This window comes from Plasmopara halstedii (genome assembly GCF_900000015.1).
Source record: "Plasmopara halstedii genome assembly, contig: Scaffold_323, whole genome shotgun sequence".
NCBI classification, from domain to species: domain Eukaryota; phylum Oomycota; class Peronosporomycetes; order Peronosporales; family Peronosporaceae; genus Plasmopara; species Plasmopara halstedii.
Window position 1 is genome coordinate 1,360,488 of NW_020187244.1, and position 21,380 is coordinate 1,381,867.

The 21,380-nt window shown below is 45.8% G+C and overlaps 5 protein-coding genes across 5 annotated transcripts; 1 reads left to right on the forward strand and 4 right to left on the reverse strand.

Annotated features, from left to right (window-relative positions):
• Nucleotides 1-11,863: 11,863 nt before the first annotated feature.
• Nucleotides 11,864-14,524, reverse strand: PHALS_08770 (cmgc cdkl protein kinase; the record flags this gene model as incomplete). The annotated part of the gene is made up of 14 exons (XM_024724178.1): nucleotides 11,864-12,021; nucleotides 12,079-12,145; nucleotides 12,217-12,279; nucleotides 12,420-12,495; nucleotides 12,557-12,565; nucleotides 12,742-12,835; nucleotides 12,899-13,470; nucleotides 13,535-13,642; nucleotides 13,710-13,797; nucleotides 13,865-13,924; nucleotides 13,984-14,092; nucleotides 14,149-14,282; nucleotides 14,343-14,388; nucleotides 14,453-14,524. The coding sequence occupies 14 exons, from the start codon at nucleotides 14,522-14,524 to the stop codon at nucleotides 11,864-11,866; spliced, it is 1,656 nt and encodes a 551-aa protein (XP_024575081.1).
• A 278-nt stretch (nucleotides 14,525-14,802) lies between these two features.
• Nucleotides 14,803-16,927, reverse strand: PHALS_08771 (ubiquitin-protein pub49; the record flags this gene model as incomplete). Its single annotated transcript, XM_024724179.1, has 10 exons — nucleotides 14,803-14,811; nucleotides 14,873-15,193; nucleotides 15,259-15,786; nucleotides 15,863-15,931; nucleotides 16,007-16,129; nucleotides 16,192-16,392; nucleotides 16,459-16,533; nucleotides 16,602-16,645; nucleotides 16,706-16,818; nucleotides 16,917-16,927. 10 exons carry the CDS (start codon nucleotides 16,925-16,927, stop codon nucleotides 14,803-14,805), a joined length of 1,494 nt encoding a protein of 497 aa, XP_024575082.1.
• A 247-nt stretch (nucleotides 16,928-17,174) lies between these two features.
• PHALS_08772 (Armadillo-type fold) lies at nucleotides 17,175-18,065 on the forward strand (the record flags this gene model as incomplete). The annotated part of the gene is made up of 1 exon (XM_024724180.1): nucleotides 17,175-18,065. The coding sequence occupies one exon, from the start codon at nucleotides 17,175-17,177 to the stop codon at nucleotides 18,063-18,065; it is 891 nt and encodes a 296-aa protein (XP_024575083.1).
• A 108-nt stretch (nucleotides 18,066-18,173) lies between these two features.
• PHALS_08773 (ac transferase) lies at nucleotides 18,174-19,679 on the reverse strand (the record flags this gene model as incomplete). The annotated part of the gene is made up of 1 exon (XM_024724182.1): nucleotides 18,174-19,679. One exon carries the CDS (start codon nucleotides 19,677-19,679, stop codon nucleotides 18,174-18,176), a length of 1,506 nt encoding a protein of 501 aa, XP_024575084.1.
• A 139-nt stretch (nucleotides 19,680-19,818) lies between these two features.
• PHALS_08774 (uncharacterized protein) lies at nucleotides 19,819-20,634 on the reverse strand (the record flags this gene model as incomplete). Its single annotated transcript, XM_024724183.1, has 1 exon — nucleotides 19,819-20,634. One exon carries the CDS (start codon nucleotides 20,632-20,634, stop codon nucleotides 19,819-19,821), a length of 816 nt encoding a protein of 271 aa, XP_024575085.1.
• Between the last annotated feature and the right edge of the window lie 746 nt (nucleotides 20,635-21,380).

Here is a 21,380-nt window from a genome sequence, read left to right on the forward strand (position 1 = left end):
TCCCATATGTCGCAGGTTGACAATCTGAATGGAGTCGACGGCGTGCTTTGAGTTTGGCAAACTCGAATCGGAGGTGGCGCTCCACACGCACGTCCACTTCCTTGTGACTCAACTGTAAGGCATACAGTGCGGAAACGTTTTGGCGCCGTTACATCCATCGCTCAAGGAGCACTTCGTCATCTGTAGCGCTATCACCAGGGGCGAGCACTACATTTGTTGTCCGCATTGCGGGTACACGAGAGTCAAGTCGTTGAGCACGTAGACGAACGCAAAAACGTCTAACCGAATTTCTTGCGGAATCAAGAAAGGAGCTCGAAGAGCTTTCCGTTCGGCAAGCCCAGCTTCCGTAATGGTCGCGGGCCCGATGATGTGGAAGCGTAACGATCGAGTTACCGCATCCTTCGCTTAAACAGCGGAATCCGCCGGGTGGAAGCCATATTCCACACGAGGGTCAATAACTAACCGTGGATGGACGCGCATCAGAGCCGCCTTACGAGCAGCTTCCAGCTGCCGCTTCTGTGCCTTGTCGAGGTCATTAGTGATGACACCACGTCTCTCAGGTGATGAGAGGTCAAGAAACGGACATGGGGTCCGCAAGGCACGAGCAGGGCTTGTCTTACACCGCTGGCACGGCTCGCCTTCCTCGTCATTCCACCCGGGAAAAGGAGTACCAGATTCGTAGTCGATCACCTCCACATCCCCAACGAGGTCACTCGTCAATGATAGCCCGCACGGAGCACGACATTCGGGCTCATCGAGCCTAGGATTTACATCCATCGATGTCGCGGAGACACGGTCCGACATGGCACTGCGTGTGGAAGACGAAGTTGATCTCTGCCCGTGAGCGCGGTCGGAACCAGCGAGACTTGAATACTTCGGTGTCATTGACACAGGGCTCATTGAGCACGAAAGTCGTTTCGGTCCAACGCCGTGTCTAACGGCACGCAGGCCTCGTTGAGGCAAAAATCGATTGGAACTGTAAATGCTCTCAATATTAATGGGGGGAGTGCAACGGGGTTACACATACCCTGGTAACAGGGGGGGGTGTCACACCATATAGGCATGGTGTAACCACATCCAAACAAGAATACGGTACAGGGCTGGTTAACCAGTAGTTATACATGTATATAGATTTTACTATACACAATTAGGAAAATCCATGCATTTAGAATTAAGCGGCTTTGCCGCAGATAAATATAAAAAAGCTAGTTTTTGAATTTAAACGGAAGAGTTAATCAGCCTTGAGTTAAGGTTGTAATTACTTTTCAGGTAAGCGGATTGCGATCCGCTAAACTCGTACTTGTTCTAAGTATCGAACGAAAGGTCGGTGACCTAACTTACGCTTCCTTCTAAGCGCAAAGCTGCGGCAGCCCCGCTGCAGTAATGATCAATCACTATGTCGAAAGTAATCTACCCGACTGCACATTAGTAGCGCAAGCACATGAACATTCTTTGCAACCGGAGCTTAACTCAATCTTTACTTTGCGGGTCGACGAGACACTAAAAACGGGCGACCTTTGTGACCGACGCTATGATGCCAGCGTACGGTGGTAGAGGCGACTTAATCTTTAGTGACACTTAGCAAATTGACTTACAGAGTCCCGATGCACCACTTGTGCCTTCCAGGAAGATTACACAATCATTCCGCTCATACGTTTCACGGGAATTTCGCCGTAGCTCGGGCGATTTATACTTTCGTTGTAACGGTGCTACACGTACCCTTGTATGAATGGGCGGGTCGCACAGAATGATGTGACCGTACATAGGTTTGGATTAAACAAATTAATGTGATCATACAGTGGTGAGGTTACACCGTAACAAGAAGCCAATACGTGGCAGGATTGCCAGTAGTAATGCATATTAATTAGGTACTACTATATTGATTAGAAAAACCTAAGGTTTCTTAGATATTGGCGGCTTTGCCGCAGCTAAAACAGTTAAATACAGTCTCAATAATAAGCGGAAGAGTTCACTCCCTGGCTAAAGTTTTTAAGTACTCTGTGTGGCAGCGGATTGCGACTTGCTGCACTTGTACTAATTCTTGTAAAGTTCGGAAGGTCGGTGACCTTAGCTTAGCTTTCTTTAAGCAAAGAGATTTGGCAGCCCCGCTGTGGACAGCATAAGCGAAGGGCGAGAGTTAGCTCCTGCATTGTAGTACTTTGAACTTTACGAAGTCAAGTTCTAAACGACGTTCTAGCCGGACGGATATTTTACTTAAATCGGCTTGTAAAGCAGCAGATTGGGAGGCAACGTGTCTTCGTCGCCCAACACTTAAGTACAACCACCACTGGAAGGAGGTTTTGTCTTTTCTAAAACTGTCACCAGGGCATAATGCGACCAAGAAATTATCTTCATGGGCGGCACTAATTCTTCTATCCGATGCTGACTCAGCGTACACTTTAGGAAATGTGAGTAACGAGGTAAAAGGAAGCTCTCAAATAAATTTCGAGCACACGTTTTGATATTTGATAGTAGTGTAAGCTCGATCAGTAAACCTGATCCAAGGCATTCATAGTAGGTGGGTAAGGTCGTGTGACCCTCGATATGGTCTCCACAATCCCTGCTTGGGAATTATCACGGTGCGCCCAGCTCTTACAGAGATTTTGATGGGCTGCCGTAAGTTGTTGCTTAACTTGTTGCTCGACTTTACGATCTTTACAAGAACCAGTACGAGTGCAGCGGATCGCAATCCGCTACCTCCAAGAGTACTTAAAAAACCTTAGCCAAGGTCAAGACGCTCTATCGTCCAAATTGAAACTGTTTCCAAATGATTTAGTTGCGGCAGAGCCGGCAATATATAAAACCTTGGGTTTTCCTCATTAATGTAGTAAAACCTAATATATACGCATTACTACAGGCACTCCCGCCACGTAGTGGCTTCTTGTAACGTTGAGTTCGCACCTTTGTGTGATTACACCAAGTTGTGTAATATACACATATATACGGTCACACGATCTTGTGTGACTCGCCGTTTCATACAAGGTTATGAGTGTTCCCGTTACACTCTCCCCCATCAAAATTGTAGATACCCACAATTCACATTGAACTGTCGCCTCACTCGGGGCTTGCGTGTCTGAGACCCCATTACCTTCTTAAAACCGTTCTTAAACAATCTCCGCTCAATGAATCCTGTGTCTATGACACGAAAAACACTCAGCCTAGCTTGTTCCGAGGACGCCCATGGGAGGAGGACAAAGTGCGCCAACGGCGCGACGTGAGCCCAGCTCGAACCTTGCGGACACCATGTCCGTCTCGACTTGTGGGGGAAGTGGACAAATGCATCGACGAGGCACAAGAGCATCCATTTAGGCTGCTCACAGGGCGGATCTCCAGCGCTCGTGTCCACGTTCGGTCCTATACCCTCGTGTGGAATACAGCTTCCGCTCGGCGGATCCAGCTACTGAAGCAAAAGACGATCGTTAGGTGTCTACTTAGTCGGCCCGGCCTCTATACAAGCTGAGCTTGACCGGCGGAGAGCTCGCTTTTTGGTACTTTAAGAAATCCCAATGGATCGGTTCCACGTTTGACTTCGGGTTCAAAGAAAGGTGCTCCTGAAAACGCAAAGCGGACTATTCTTGTGGTGCTCGCACCTGGCGAAACCGCTGCAAATGATGATGAGCTCTTTAAGCGATGAGTGCAGTGGCACCAAAAACTGCCTTTGCTGTCTCACTTACAGCGGAATTACAAGGAAGTGGACGAGCGAGTAGAACGCCATCTTCGATTTGAGTTTGCCAAACGCAAGGCGCACCGCCGACTTCCTGCGTATTTTCGCCCTGTGACACATGGAATTATCCATCACGCTCCCGCGAGCTTTGTGTTTTCTCACACTGGTGAGTCAACGAGCACATGAGCTCAGGGCCATAGCTTGAGCTCAGCTCATGGCCCACCGGCTACCCCGGCTCCTGCTATAGAGTGCGGGGGGCAAGACGATGCGAAGCGTCATGATCGTTCTGATCATAAGCGTCCACGACGCTTTGACAGTCTTGCCGAAGTGGCATTTCAAACTCCCACGAGCTCTTGGAGTTTGGGTATCCCCGCCACCTCACATGATATTGGGTTAAATCCCGTCGATGACGTCGACCGACAAGGTGTTCCACGTGGTAGTGAACGCCACCATCCTTTTTGAGAGGAGTCGGCGGCGGGCGATGACGACGTGGTCGATTGCTGTCCAGTGACTCGCGATGCTCTTCGAGCGTTAGATGACTAAGTCCGACGTCACCAGCACTCTACCGAGAATCTTTCCGGTCGCCTACCGCTGTGCGAATGATCTCGAGAGCTTGGAGCACTTCGTGCACCGACTGCCTCATGTTGAAGTCTACCACGCTCTGTCGGAGAGGCTACTAGCCGTCGAGCGGACGAATACGTCGTTTTGCGCGACTTGATGCGCCTTGCGCCGTTGATGACGGAAATTGTTGCACTCAGTTCTCAAAATCAGCTAACGGGCCATCGTTTTGGAGGTCGTGCGCTTTTAGGTGTCGCCCCGGCGTTAATGTGTCCTCATTCACTTGAGCTGGATCCCGGCACGGTTTAAGCAAGCCCACATAAAACACCGAGTAGGTGCGCATTATTCTCGGATGGTTCAGCGTATACGCAAGGCCTTGCTTGGCGACGACCTTAAAAGATACAATAATCCGTTGACGGAGCTTTATCTTAAAGATAATAGAAAATTGCATGTGTAGGAAGTTTTTTTGCGCTAAAAAATCCAGGTCTCTGACCTCATGGTTTCCATATTATTTCTGCTTCTTCCATCTGCATATTCTTTCTGTATGCCTTGGTTTCCAGCCATCGCATCGCGAACGTGTCGTAGGACACTCACGCTGGTAGACAAGAAGTCATCGACTTCTTTACAGACAGCTAGGGGGTTGACATCAGCTAGACGCTCGGCTATTCTCCCCCCCCACCAAGCCCTGAGCCATGGGATGGCGGCGTCAGCGTGACGCGAAGACGAACCAGCCCGTTCATGTAGAATGGCGTGTAGCCGGTAGATGAATGCACTGCATTATTCAAAGCAGGCTCTACGAGTGGCAACATGGCGCTCCAGCGCCTCGACGTATCAGCGTAGACGCTTTGAAGGACGTCTTCAACGACGCGATTCACGCGCTCGGTTTGACCAACGGTCTGCGGGAAATACACTGTTGACATATCCGACTGTTTATCCAGCACCTAAAGATCGTTTAACAAAACTTACCGGTACAGCGTGGGTTTCTGTCAAAAACATTTGACTCTGAGAGTTCATGTTGTCGAAAGACAAGATCCACAAATAGCGTTGCTGTACCCACAATGTCGATGGTGTCCGGTACCGCTAAATATGAGCCATCTGAACCACCACACCTCTGACGCCCGACGAGTCCTTCGGCAGGCCAAATACCGCAGCAGCATTCGGAGAGCGTTTAACTCTTCAGAACATCTCACACGTGTGCACATATGTGTATGTTTATTTGTAAAGCTTGGGCCACCAGTAGTGGCAAATCACAGAGCTGAACGTCTTCCCACGACTGAGATGACCACTGAGTGGGATGTCGTGGGCCTCATAGAGAATACGGTATTTTAAATTTTCATTATGAGGAGCCACAATTCGTAGCTAATCCGTCGAGTCGGTGCTATGATACAGCAACCCGTTATTCAACGAATATCGGTGTAGTCGTGTTCGCAATGATGCCGACAACTTCTTGTCCGGGTTTCCATACCTTTGCCCCCGATAGCCTAAAGCAGCGCTACGCACATAGCATCACCCGCGTATGCGGTGCGGATCAAATCCGTCGCTGGCGACCTCACCGTCGTGACATGAGCAAGCTCATATTCTGGACTGCGCTAAAACACATCAACCAAAGAATTCTGCTTTTCTGGCTTATACTTCACCCTGAAGTAATATTCTGCAAAGAAGGAGAGCCACCTGGCCACCCTCTGCGAGAAGCAAGGCGATTGAGTCGCAGTGCCTAATGACGCATGATCTGTGAAGATCACAAACGGCTTTTAACCAAGCAGGTGTACCCTGAACTTGACAAGTGCATCCTTCATCGCGAGTGATTCCTTGTGAACGGTAATTCTTATCCGCAGCCTAAGCTGGCGAGTTTGAATGTGATCACCCGATCTCGCACGCTTCCAGGAGCGCACAGCCGATGGCAAAGTCCGAAGCATCACAGACGACACTAAAATCGAGGTCTGGCATCGCCAATTTTGGTGCATGAAGAAGGCTGTCTTTGAACCTGTCGAAAGGCTCCCAATGCTCAGTGTCCCAGCACCATTCCGCATCCTTCTCAAGGAGATTCGATGATGTTCATGCCATTTCTACATATTTCTCGCTGTACTTGTGTAAGTAGTTGGCGAGACCATGCCACTTGCAAGTCCTTTTGATTCTTTGGAACCGGCCAGTCCACAAAGGCCTTTACCTTGACGGGATCCACTCGATGGCCACGCTTCCCGATGAAGCACCCTAAAGGGGTATTTTTTCGGCGCCGATGATGCGCTTGACTGCGTTAGTATGCAGCTTATTCGTGCGCATGCACTCGAGCACCGCTCTTAAATAAACAAATGGCTCTCTTCATCCATCCTCCCGAGGTCCGCCCGACTGTAGACGAAGATGTTATCAAACCATGTTGTTCTGAAAAACATCCTTCCTAGGAAACGGCGTCTGTACCGGAATGATGGTAGCGTGGAGCTTATTGTGAGCGTGACCGATACGCCACTTGCCGTTCGGTTTCCGGGCACAAATGTGGGTGTCGATTGGAGAGACTTGCTCTCGCGTACCATCCTTGCCTCGAGCTTTGGACGGAAAAAGGCGTCAATGATGTCACACTGCTTGGACAGGATCCACTGCTTCCCGGAACTATCGACGCACACCTCGGTCGGGAAGAAGCGTTCCACGCTATCGAAGTCTCAACAAGGACCCTCGGTACAAGTCCCCGTCACTAAGCGAACTGTGACGGCGTCACTCATCTGTGTTTTCAGTGCCTCAGCATACATCTAATACCTTCATCGCGAAGCTTCGAGCATAATTGCCCGACGCCCCGATATCGATAAGAATCTCTCTTGGCTTCTCGAAGCCCTTGATGATCGTTTTTACGACCAGCAAACCCGGCTTGTATACACGTTCCGTGTTCAAAGCTCTTCGGGGCTGGGCTCTGCCGCCCTCTATCTTTTTAAGGCTCAGTTCTTCCCAGTAGGGCGCCCCGCGCCTACTTGGTTTTATTGTTTCCCCGGGACAAAACAGACTGGTTAGAAGCGGGTCGTCGGCTCGACGAACCTTTACGCGCCTTGCACAGGGGATAATAAGTCCGAAGTGCGATACTTTTCGATTTATGCGTGTCTTCCTTGCGCAGGGGCCATAGTGACGGGTGTTCTTTTAGACAAAATAGCGTCGAGTGTTCAAACGCTGCTCGGCAGCTCGAAGCATCTTCTTCTCTTTCTCAGCATAGCTGAAATCCATTGACTCGGCGAGATCTGAGGGTGTGCATTTCAACTGATTCATGCCGTCTTGAAGTTGAACTCGGCATTCATTGCCACGGTCACTGCTTCTTCAAAAGTAGATGGATACACACGAAAAACTTCCATTCTGGCTACGCCAGTGCGGATGCCCAGCATAAAGGTGGTCACTGCAACCGCCTAGGGTAGAGGATTGCATACCATCCTGACATTGAGAGCTCTCAACGTTTGGACGAAGTCCACCAACTCCTTCTTGCTCTGTCGGGCGGCAAGGAAGCGCAATAGCACGCGACATGCCTGGTTTGGCGGCGAGAACACTCGCAAAAGCAAACGCCTCATCTCCTTTCAGGATGGGAACGCAGCTTCAATCGAAGCACCGCACGTTAGTGTCCATTCTCGCGCTCGGCGCCCGAGCGTGGAGAAAGCAATCGCCACTTGCTGCTGCTCGTATTGGAGCATGGCGGAAGCCATAGCCATCTCGGCCTTTCTCATCCAGAGCAGGTGTTTCTTCCCATCTTTCCCCTCGAAGGTCTTAACGCTCACCACATATGGTCTGAGTTGGGAAGAGGCATCCGTCGATGTTGTCCGTCTTCTCCCTTAAAAATATACTATTTATTATACTCTCAATTATCCAGTTGTGCTCCCACTGACAACGTCTGGTTTAATAGTTCTTGGAAGTGTCCCACCACTGCACTATATCTACGGACAAGTAGATCGCTTCCGGGGCTGAATTACCAGTCATAAAGTCCCTTCGGAACCCGATTCTAACAGAAGCACTTGACCATACAGTGGCATTGCATCGTCCCTTGTACAGCGAAGACTTTGACATAATAAGATTTCGTGAGCTTGTGAACAGATAATGGATACACTCTTTCCATACAGAAGCAAAAAACGAGAGCCTCTTGACAGCACGATACCTTATTTTCGGATCAATTTAATAAAAATTAAAATTTGTACTAATACTGAATCAAACTTTTTTGCCCTGCCCAAAATACAGGTACATGTACTGCACAAGGGAAAGGTTGCAACCCATCTATTCCTGAAACCCATGCTTTGCGAATTCCTGTCACTCTCATCAATACTAGTACGTTTCGTCGTTTAAACTGTTCCTGATAGTGAAATGTGTATGTAAACTAATATACTGTATGTACTCCGTCACACACAACTACGGACATGTGGACCACACCAGGATCTATACTCATTTTGCCTTTTAAGATAACTTGCAGAACTGATCGCTGAGCAATATTTCATTGGACATAGGAACGTGTTCTCGACATGCATATGACAGTTTGGTCAACATCCATATCGGGATCTCTACTCCAATGACTAGACGAGCCCTAAAGTGGACATGACATCACCGCCGACAACGTACGATCCATTTTTGGCGAGAAAGCCGCGATGTCCTGCCTAGAGAATAGTAAAATAGCTTTCAAATTCCTGACGTTACTGAACAAGAGATATTCGACCAAGGAAAAGCCTGAAAATCATTTATTTCTACACCCATTCCATACGGCGAAATCATTACGACACACAGTTTAAGAACATACGACGATGACCAGCTTGCATTCGATGAGCTGAATTTTGTGCAGCAAGCCAGAGTTAATCGTCTGCAAGCTCAGAAATCGCAACAACTTTTGTCTAATATATCTTAGGAGGTCCGCCGAGCCTATGCGTACCGGGCTTCTACTCACATATTGAGCGAAACGATGGATGTAAGTTGCCATGCAAGCGCTTTCGAAGCCTTCAAGCTATCACTTTTCAGGTGTACTGGGTGTACCGTCTGCATCTATAGCAGCAGATGTCTGAAAATGTTGTACAAGTGAAGTGAACGCTGGTTAAATACCAAAGGATAACTCATTCTATTTGCGAGGGCGGTACAGTACATCGCCTCGCCTGTCTCACAGCTTTACAAGCTTTATGCAGCCGACTGACTGACGTCGTAGAATGGAGGAATTTTAGAACTGGTATGGATGCATAACGTCCGCGCAGAATACACAGTGTGTTTGCATCCTTTCACAATACCAAAAGATGCTCACTATTTTTGGTGGACTATAAACAGCCTTACGTAGCGCGTAGCCCTTAGTCTTGTTGACAGCATAACTTGGTAGAAAAACAGATTGATAAATCACCAGACCAGGATATTCTTAGGAGCTTTCTGTTTGCCTCTAACAACTGCATTTTGCTAGTGATGATCCCGGCTTTGACCATAGTGTTGCGCACTTGCGCGTGTAATACTCAATCCCATTGAAAAGGATTTTGTGCTTTTGATCCAAAGTGAAGAAGGGTCGATGTTAGCAGGTTAGATCGTTTCGATAGCCTACAACCAAAATTGATGAACCTGTTTGGCGTTGACCTAGAAAAACTTGGATCAGCCATATAGTCCATACTAAATCAAATAAAATACGTAACTTGACGAACATCGTTATAAGCGCAAACTCAATGGCTGAAATCATTTCGCTTTATCACGTCTCTTTCGCGCGACGGATGTGTAGGATACAGTTTAACCGCATTACCTGACAACATTTTTGCAGATTAGTCGCGGTGGATGTGTCATTCAGATATTCACCACTGTAAGTAGCATTTACAACCGTTTTCCGGTGAAGCGCCAATCTCGATTCGAAAGACTGGCATACAGCATGCCATGGTGGCGAAACCCAAACAAAGAACAGCTTCGTTGTGATGGAATTATTGACGGTTCTGTTGGCGGCAGTGATATGAATATCGTGTGGTGTAGCTGCGAGCATTAATCGGAGATCACGCAGGTCTCTGATATGTTCCAATTGGATCAAGAAACAATAACTCAACGCATATCATTTTCTTTTTTTTGCCTTAACGGCTTACAAAGACCATAATGCTGGTATTACTGGTCACAATGTTTGGAAGAGCATAAACAAAGCCAAAAAATGGTCTGTAGACAGTCTGCCGAAGCCGTCTGGCGGGCAGGGTTTTAATCCGTTGAAGCATTATAATCGTGCGCACATATGTGCTCACCCACTTATTCGGTTGGACCACCAAGCATGGTCCTCACTAAGCCAAAGGATCTTTTTCTTTAGAGGTAACCATCAGGACAGGAATTTTAGAGCTCACAGTTGTACTTAACATGAAATAAATTATGAGGTATCGCTGAATGATGATTTTCAAACGACCAGCGTTGAATATTAGCAAGCCTCGAGAATAAAATCACTTTGCAAGCATGCAACCAAGCGTTTCGATACAGCGGCTACTGAGTCCGAAAGTATTCTGCTTTACAATGCTTGAAGCTAACCCCTTTAAGTAACACATACTGAAATCTATCCGACTTATACCTTAATCTTATCAAAGGAGAAAACTTTATTGCCGCTCCATGTGAGAGATGCGGATACGACGTCGCTGCGCTTGATGACACAGGATCTGTACAGAGCAGAAATGACATAGAGCCAATCAAATTATCGTACCAAGAGCATACTTCATTAAAAGTAGCTCCTGGATTCGAACATGGAATTCACTCGACCGCTATAAGCTGCTCATACTCGAACACAATAAGGCTTTGATGTCCGAAAGCGTGAGCTTTTAGTTCAACCTCACATGTAAGAAAGGCTGAAGCTTCATAGATACACAAGATGCTCGATCTGTATTCGGAAGAGCCAGAACCGGATGACGCATGAGGCTTTTTTCTCAGCCGTGAGGTCGTCATTCTGACCAAGTTCAGCAAGAGTGCTTGACAGCGGATCGAGTCGACTTATCACTAACAACTTAAGCATCCGAAAAGGTATCAAAGACATCAACAGCGGGTGCCTGGCCGCCGACGGAGGAAAGATAAAAGTGGCGAGAAGCGGGAGCGTAATATCGTCAATATCAGTGCTGAGCAAGAAGATCGAGTGGTACTGTCGGGCCAAATGTCAAAGATTCTTTAACAAATGATTAATTGGAAGCCAACTATCCTTTCGAAGCACGCAGCGAGTCGTGATTGAAATGAAGGGAGGGTCAATGATAGTTAGTTCAAAGCTAATATCAACACATCAACAGCAGATCTTAGCAGCGACTTGATATGCTGCACACATACAGCTCGAACAGCTGCTTTAGCTTCGGCAACTCATATCTGCCTCAAATTACGTCAGCTGAAGGGCTAGTGTTTGAAACCAGCTTTACGGTCCATGCAAATGTTTTGCTTGAGTCAAAATTAGCAGTACATTTGCAATAATTTATTGCTTGGATTGAACGTGAATTCAAACTTGAAAGTCATCGCTTGAAGTTCTTACATTATAAACGAGAATAAATTTTGAGGGCTGCCAGTTTATATACCAGTTCTCAAACTTAATTCCGACAAAGTTAATGTAACTCAAGGATATTTTTATATCATATCATTTAAACCTGATTTATCCTCAATTTCAAATCAATAATTCTATCAATCGAAAATGAGAATCCAGAATCACTACGAAATAATTTACAATATACTCAACAACTAACGACTATATGGGGGATTGGGTGGCTTAGATGATGACCGCCAGGCTGAAGCCGTTGACCGCGTTCGCTCCAACATTGCCTCGTCAGGTGACGAATCCGACACATACAGCTTTTTTGTTGCACGGTCATACACCAACAGAGAGGGAGATATGAGCGCTGTTGCCGCGGACAATCACAAGTCATATCTGCAGATACAAAGCCGTATGTGTTGACCAAGAGTGCGAATTTGTCGTCTCATTTGCGTATTGAAGAGGCTTCGTGCCTCCGCGAACATTTTCTCCTTATATGTGCGATATGACGGGTGTAAACTTTGACGACCACGACGCCCGAAGCGCCCCCAATATAACATACCTCGTACAATTGCCAGAAGTGCGCCAGTTGCATGCGTGAGTGCGATCCTTGGTGGATTCGTGACTGTGGTGGTATGTTCATCAATTGGAAGACCAGATTGTAGAGTACAACCACCAACATTTCAAATTAATAAATGAAACCAAACACGATCGGCCATATCAATGAGAAAATGCCAAGAAAAATTGAAGGTACAATCTGCGTACCTCATTTGAGCTTAACGACGTATCTGAAGTGTGCAACACCACTTCACTGCTTCCTATCGAATCATTAAGTTTAAATCTGACAGAGCACAGTTGTATGTTGGCCTCTAGTGTTGCTTAATATCAGCAATGTCAATCACCTATTTATGCTTGAGGCACATTATTGCTATCAAATGCAAGATAGCTATCAGAATATAGCGTAAAGTTAGAATGCATACTCACAATCCGGTTGACAAATTTTTCAACTGAAAATCTTTGTCATTTAGCAGGAATCGTTACCCAAAACGAAATTTTCATTCACAACTTTTGTCACGACTGGAACAACTATTCTTCGAAGTCATCTTCGTAACAACTATCGTCGTCTAAGAAATTGACGTGCGATTTTGCTAACATCACATGTGAAGCATGTAGAGATGCCCCTTTTGACCGCGATAAGATGTCACCTTTCAACTCGCAAATCTTATTGTTTCTACTTTCCTTACCACAAAATAGCTGAAACTGAGAGCAATCTGTCTCAATAATCTCCTGAATGCTATCGTTGTCACATTCGATGATGTCATGCATCCTAACTTGGTCCTTCAAGTAGTTACACTGAATCACTTTTGCAGAAATATTTGCCGAGTCATCTTTGTTTTTTATTACAGAGCAAGTCTCAGAAGTTTGTGATTCGAAACCCGAAATTTTTTGATAGGGTTTAAATTCGTTTGATTGCTCTCGAGTTGGCGACTGCTCTTCACCTGCAATTCTTTCCTCTATACATTCTTCATCACTTCCGCGGACTTGCCTTAACCGATGTCGAGTTTCCGTCTGTCTAAGCTCTGCGTCTCTCAAAGAACTTAAAAATGGGTGGTTAAGGCAGTCTTGAGCTGAATAGCGAAGTCTTGGCTCAAGCTGTAAAGTTTTAACGAGAAAATCCAAAGCTCCTGGAGGAAGAGATCGATCACCAAGTGATTCTCGAAATGATCGCGATGGCGCTTGAATGGAGCTGGCACCTCGAGGTACTTTAGAGCGTAGCGACACTGGTAGAGGGCCAAGGTAACTCTGAATAAGGTTACTAGGTATATCAGCAACAAATATTATTTTTCTAATGTCAGACAACACTGTAATGAAGAGCTTACAGTTGTTCGATTTGTGTGTTACCAGGAAATAGCGGGCGACCAGTAAGTAGCTCCATAAGCACGCAGCCGACACTCCAAATGTCAGCATTAAAAGAATAGCGACCGAGTCTAAAGAAAAGATAAACAGTTCTGTCACTCTGTACCCAAAAGTAAATCGTTTGTTGTCATAACCAACCGTAACTCTTGCTCTGGAGGTCGATACCACCGCGTTGACACGTAGTCTGATAGTAGATCGCCATCATATTGTATAGTGCGAGCAACTCCTACAAAGGCACAAAACAAGTAAGCTTTCGGTCCAAAATTGACATGTCAAAGCAACGATTGGCTTACCGAAGTCACAGAGCTTGAGCGTACCATTTTTATCAAGAAGAATGTTGTCTGGTTTAACGTCTGAGATCATAATCAACGATTAAAGAGATCATGATCCTACTACAAGCCACTGCACTCACCTCGGTGAATGATTCGATTTGAGTGGCAGTAATCCAAAGCTTTGCATAGCTGGAAGATAATTGTTTGGGCATTCTGTGGTCTCACACCTGTTTGATTCTTTGACAAGAGCTATAGATGGATGAATCAACGCCAAATATCTAATATACAAAAACAGTAGCGCCTACTTCTACCAAGCCATCGCAGACATAATCAAACACCAAATGCAAAATCCCATCATGCCGGAAGCTGTTGCGATAGGACACGATGTTAGGGTGGTTCAACATTGAACACGTCTGAACTTCCCGCATGGACAACGTATCTGCGAAAGCAGTTATTACACTGGATATGAATTGTGCAAACGACATCAGAATGGCAATACCACCAGGTAATTTAAATTTTTTTATCGCCACGTAATTGTCGCTGGCCTGTATCCCACCAAGTGATATAAGTAAACTCTTGTATATAAGTGTAGAACCGGCTTACACGTACTTTTACTTTAGCTTTATAAACAATGCCATACGTGCCCTCGCCGATAACTTTCTCGACTACATACTTATCCATCGTAATAATGCTTTTTAGAGCGACGGTTTAAGGTTAGTTGTTCTAATCCTTAAAAATAGACACTTGATTGCTGTCTCCGGTTGCATCACATTGACAAATTCACCAGCCCAAAAAAGTGCCAAATCCACCAGATGACTGTTTTTTCCTTTTCGTTTTGCCTTTCACTGAATTAGGCAGGATAGATTTGGTTGATCGCTTGTTTGAGATGACGTTCCGATTAACCTCCAAATATTTCCCAACGTTGTCATTTTTGGATGTTTGGCTTGTGGGGATGTCTGTCAAGGCAGCTTCACTTACATCATCATAAGCAACCCACTTGCCGCCAATTTTTAAAACAGTTCCCTGTACCAGTGGTTTTGCCTCTCGAGCCGCCTTTTCATTAGCAACCTGCACGACATCTAGACCTTGCGCAAGAGCTTCTTCGTAGTCATGAAACGGGTTGGCAAACACCTGAACTTTCTGGATGACCACATTCTCGATTGGACGGTCTTCAATTCCAGTTTCTACGTGCTCAGCGGCATCTAGTACATCCATTCCTCCTACTACCCGACCAAAAACGGCGTGTTTCTTGTCTAGGTGTGGACATGCTTTAAAAGTGATAAAAAATTGCGAATTATTAGTCCCAGGTCCGGAGTTTGCCATACTCAGCACACCTCTTGAATCGTGAGACTGCGGTGAAATGATAGGCTACGCTCAGTGCACGACAAATATACTAAGCTACATTTACTTCTTACCAATCGGTTGTCAATTTCGTCGCGAAACGGTTTTTTCCAAACGGATTCGCCACCCCGGCCTGTGCCAGTTGGATCTCCTCCTTGCATCATAAAACCCTTTATTATTCTATGAAACAAGACGCCGTCGTAATACTTGCTTTGACACAAACTCATGAAGTTGTCAGCCGTTTGCGGGACAAAATCGCAATCAACTTCCAAGCTTATGTTGCCTAGAGTTGTTTCAAGCCGCACGAGACCTTTTTTCTTGAGCTTCCGAACCGATTGCCACCTCAGTTCGAGCAACTCCTGTTCCGAGGCTAGCGCCAACGCATTTTCCGTTACAGGTGCTCTCACACTGGAAGTAAAAGAGCTTGAGCATTTGCCAGCAGTGAATTGCGAATAGCGCAAACTCTGTGATTTTGTCATCTGACTTGTTATTGTATCATATTGGGGCAAAGAAGCCACAATTTTATCCTTCTCATTCACACCAGCACATTCTTGCTTCGTTTTGCTCGCAAGCACTTGCTGCTCAGCTTTCCTTGCTTCCAACTGTAAAGATGAAGAAAAATCAGCATATTCCATTCCCAATGCAAACTTTTAAGCGCTTTAAGATGAATTGTCGTACTTCCTCAAAAATACGATCTGTTGCAGCATTGGTGCGGATATTTCTGATTGCGGTCGATACAAAGCCACTCTATAGCATCCATACGTTTACATCACAGACAATCAAATGAGGTGATAAGTCCGACCACTTCTGGCACAAACTTACATTCTCGGTCGCATTCGAGCGCCGGAAATGCTCAAAATTCTCAATTTCTCGGTTGGAGTAGTCTTGAGGATCTTGTAAAATAATAATATCTTTACGCTGAAATTTGGTTCCATCAAGAAGATCCTGCCTTTCGAGCAGTGCACCATTAGATGTATCTAGGGAAGATCAATATTACTCTTTCGCACCGTCCAATTTTTCGCTTTGATGTTAAGCTCTTCAACGGCTTCATAGCAGAAAACATTGCCGGTTGGGGCAATAGCAGCAATCTTGGTATTGTCAGTAAAGACTTTGTAAGTGACGGGGCAAAAATACTCTCCCTGTGAATTTTTGCTAAAATGCAATTGGATGAGTTCCTTAAGCAACATTGGTTTGCCCGTCACAGGGTTCTGCCCCAAAGAATGTAGCATAAACACAACATTATCTATAAAAATGACTTTGACTGCAGCACGTACACTCTGATGCTTTTTGACATATAAAACGACAGCCTCCAGGTCAAACAAGTGACCATCACGAGTGCATACTGCGTTCTAACGGCATATATAAACATCTTAGTCTTTACGTGGATAGAAGATGTGAGGGAAAGGAAAATTTATACCGTGAAAGGGCAAAGAGTGATTGCGCAACAGTTAAATGGCAGACCTGCGCCAGATTAAAATAAGCAGAGGAAGCAAAATAACAGAGACTAGCGTACAAACTTACGCTTGTATGCTTGCCGTATCTCTTGTTTTTTACCACCGTACAGATATTTGTGCTCAGTCTGCGTGATGAACAGCCGATCCTTGCTGTGTCGATTCTTGCCCATATTTGAAAAACTGTGAACATTTTCATTTTAGTGACAGTAACCTTATTTCAAGGTATATGTTTGTTTGACATGCGACTGGTGTTTCGACCGATCGCCACATCTGCTCACCGCAGGTGCATGTCTCTAGCAACGTATCCGGTCAGCACGAATTCAAATATCGCAATTGCTACACGTGATCGCTGTGCTATCCATTACGATTTTCGGTGGCCAGTCGCAGCCAGCCGAGCCTACTCGACGCCTCCCAGAAGTATCTTTGACATCGCAAAAACGCTAAAGACGAACGAAGCTTCTGTAGAAGACCGAGTGACTGCAATCAATGGTCTAGACATAAGCCTTTCCCTCGATAGCTATGCGAAGGAACAACAGATGCTCGACATCGTGAACAGCAATGCTCTTGTGATGCTGATGAGCATTTTGAAGGACAACGACTCAATTGCGTCTTCTCAGTTGTTAGTTCCTGCGTTTCTTGCTCTGATACGTTTGTCAAAAGACCCACAAATTGCTCAGCAACTTGTTAAATTAAATGCATCGGCAATTCTAGCGTCATTTTTTACGCAGTCGGACCCAAAATTACACGCGGCTGCTTGCCTCACGTTGGGCAACGTGGCGCTCAATCCATTAGCTGCTGAAGCTGTTTCTTCTTCGGACATTGTAAGCGCAGCATTAAACTTGCTTAGAAGCCCATACGATGCTATTAAACGTGTCGCCAGCACTTGCGTGGCTAATATAGCCAGTAGTGTTCAGGGTCGGCGCCAGATTATTGATCTTGACGGTGTGATCCTTGTGGGTGAGCTACTGCACGACAAGTACAGCGACCCGCTACGCAGTGCAGCAGCTTTCGCACTGGGAAACATTATTTCTGGAGGGGAAATTGACGCCCAAGATTTGCTTCGTCAAAGTGGGGCGTTGGCAGCTCTCGTATTGTTGCTGTCGCCGATTTACGATGAAGATGTAAATAGCAGCGCTGCCTGGGCTTTGCATCATGGCGTACACCGTAATGTGGCAAGCCAGTCACTCGTTGCAGAGGCTGGAGGACTGGCGATGTTGGTGCAGCATCTTGCCACTGGAGCGTCAGAGTCGCTCCAGGCAAATGCATTGCTCGCGTTGGAGAGTGCAGTGATTATGAATGATCACAACTTGGATTGGTGTCGAATCAACAACGCTATTGAAGTGCTTCAGCGTGTTCAGGAAACGGATAACGATGCGATGAATGCATACGCCAAGCAGGCTCTAATTTCGCTTCTTAACCATTTGTAAAAGAGCATCGTGATGAATAGCTTACTCGAATTTGTATGTTTATCAAGACATGTTGCTTAAACAGCAGCCTTGCACGTGAATATGACGATTATACGCGCTGATATACATTTAATGCAATTCAGTGTTGCTGGGATGCGTAAGTGACGATGCGCGAATCTGTAATCGAATAAAGCGCGACATACTATCATTAGAAAGCGCCACAAGTAGGGCGACCATGACTACGAGTATAATGAACCAAATTGGTGTAGTAGACGGACTTCTAGCCATGCGGCTATTCACTATTTTCTGCCGTAGACGTGCCTTTGCCCTCTCTAACTGCTCGTCAACACCAAAGTCTGTGCCATTCTCGTTATCAGCATCCTCTCCGCGCCGTGCCATCGTTGAGCGGCCAGCGGCTGTTGCCGATCTCGAAAGTGTCCAGCCATTTCCCATCAAAGCCTCCACCTCCGTCGCATTATCGTAAGGAACCCAGTGTAGCTGTTTGCATGAACCGGTATCGTTTGAACCTTTCTTGAAATTTACACCAGAAAAAGTTAAATAAGATTTTAGAGATCGCACTGAGCCAAGACCGTACTTGTCGAGCTCAAAAGTGTCAATCAAGCCCTTAACAGGCTTTCCAAGCAGGTGATTAAAGCGATTAACAGCCATCTCGACCTCTCGCTTTTTTGTCTGCTTATCGACCGTAATACGCTCAAAGCGAGCCGGCACTCTGGAATAATTGTGGTAAATCACGGAGCCAAGCTCACTGGGGGAGTAAAAGTCGTAGCCACTTGTCCACAAACGAGACGCACGCAAAAACTCCTCGCCGTCGAACATCCATAATGTGTGTGAATCTACTGGTACACGGTGCTCAGCGTGGCACTTGCTAAAAGACAAACCGGCACCCCAAAGTGCCTGTAGCTGTGGAAACTTAGAGCCCCGAATCATACTTGCGCCAACAGTGCGCACAAGGCCATGGGTGCCACGCGTGGTTGAGCACAGATGTGGGACTGATGCGGAAAGCGCATTATCGCCATTTTCTTTCACGAAGTTATGAAGGTGGTGCAAGTATGTGGAAAGCACAGCCATTTCATTGTTCACACGTTTCCACTCAGCCAGCAAATTCTCGTCCCAAAGATTAGTGAAAATACTGTGACCGTCAAGTTGCAGACAAAATTCCTCGTGACGGATTAGTTTTTGCTGATAGAAACGCGCGAGCGTCGGGCCACGTGACTTGTTCGCTTCACGTATGTCCACGCGGATATGGTCCTTGTATGGACACGGACCCTCATCAGGCCACTCGGCCTCCGACATCTTACAGTATTCATCGAGGCAGCGTTCGTCACTTTCATTTATCTGATCCACAACACCAAAGAAGAGTCGCTCTGGATACTTGGCTCGCCTTATTGCAGTAAATATTGTTTTTCCGCAGCGGAAACCATCTCGAAAGACTGAAAGACCAACAAAAATGTCGAACGAGACAGGAATTAGCGCTGGCGGAGGCCTTAGATGCGCCTCTGCCGGGTCTAGCGGAATATGCTGTACGCTTGGATCCAATTTCACGGAAAGCTTTGTGTCAACAATGGCCATGCGAGACTCAAAGCGCGAAGCCGTGGCGTGCGTCACCAACAGCATCAGTAGTACTACTATCATAGTCAGAATTTCGGTTCTGAAGCATTCTGTGTCTAATTTCTATTTCTGAGAAATAATAAGAACAGTTTATTAAATAAACTAGAGCAATAACAGAACACAAATTAAAAAGCTAACTATGGTGTTACAAATTAATTCCCGGACCGTCAACATTATCGCAATCACTAACATTACCATTTTCACTGTTACTGTCGCAGCCGTTAGGGCTCAAATTTTTCTTGCGTCTTTTCACAGCAACCTTCTCATCTTGCGATAATGTTGATGAAGGCAGCCGTCCGATTAAATTGCTGATTTGCAGAGTGTCAATTAAATTCTTCTGAACGTCGATCATTTCGTCCATCTTGCCGATTAGCTCCTGAAATCGCTGGTCTATTAGTGTCATTAGCTGCATCAGAAGTACGCTAGTTGGATCAGCGGCATCACCGAAATATCCCTCTAACGCGGCATACGTCCGCTTACTGCCGCTCGTGTGCTCGAATGGTGGTGAACTCTGCGCGGCTTTAACCTCAACAATTTTGGATATTGCAGTCGTATCAGTGGATCCATTTTCGGTGGATATGGCTGAAGTTAATGTCTGAGGGGATAAACTAGTTGGTTGGGTCAGCACTCGCCTCGCTTGTACAGTTTGGATTGGTTCTTGCGCTGGAGCGACCGAGATCTCACTTTTGACCCGCAAGCTGTCCCCCACTGTTATTAATGGAGGTATCATCTTAATTTTCTCTTGTACTGTAGCAACCGCACTTAAAAGTTCAGATTTCATGGTGCTGCGAGCATTATCCTCTCTTGCCACTTCGAATTGCTGTCGATGTACTACCGAATAGACCTCACCTTCCTTTAAGTGTGCCCGTGTGAAGTGCATCTTAAACTTTTGCGTACGCATAGACTTGTTGCAATTTGGGAATGTGCAGATTATGCCGTTCTTGTGCTTGTTGCCTACCATCGCAGTCGCTACAGCGCCAAGATTGCCTTTTGCCAGGGTGTATAACGTAAAATGGTATACCGGTATTTCTTTTTTTAGCCGCCCTGACAAAACAGTATTACGCAATTTGTTTTCGCAGTGAAGAAATCTCAATCGCTGGCTTACAATCTGTAATACAACATGAAAATTTATCCAAGAAAATCTTATCAGCCCCACAAATATCTTTAAGTTCAATGCCTTCCTTTTTGTTTGTGCTTGTGGTGCTCCTAACCATTCAAACGCACTTTTATAACTTAGTCGAAGCTAATGAGATCGAAAAAATAAACGAACAGAAGCAATTTCAAGCAACATTTCAGGAGCAGCAACAATATCGTGGACGGACTGGCAGATGAGGAGCGAGGGACTAGTTTCATGCAGAAACTCGAGAAGAATATTCCATTTGTCGAAAAAGTCGAGACCAAGATAAAGAAAAAACCGACTGTTGTAAAGGCCGATGCAAAGTTAGCCAAGCATGAGACATTCAATGGATGGATATCTGTCATTAAGGATCAACAAGTTGCGATTGCGCTTTTTGCAGCTATGGAGTGGGTGGTAGTCTCATTATGTACTCCATTTCAAAAATAAAAATGTGAGTTTGTTTTTTTAATGAATTCAAAATCCAAGTAGTTCTCATCAAGAACAATACGTCGCGGTTGTGGTAGGAATTAGCTTCATATTTATAAAAAGACATTTATAAAAGAAATATGAAGAAACACTTTCCTCACTTG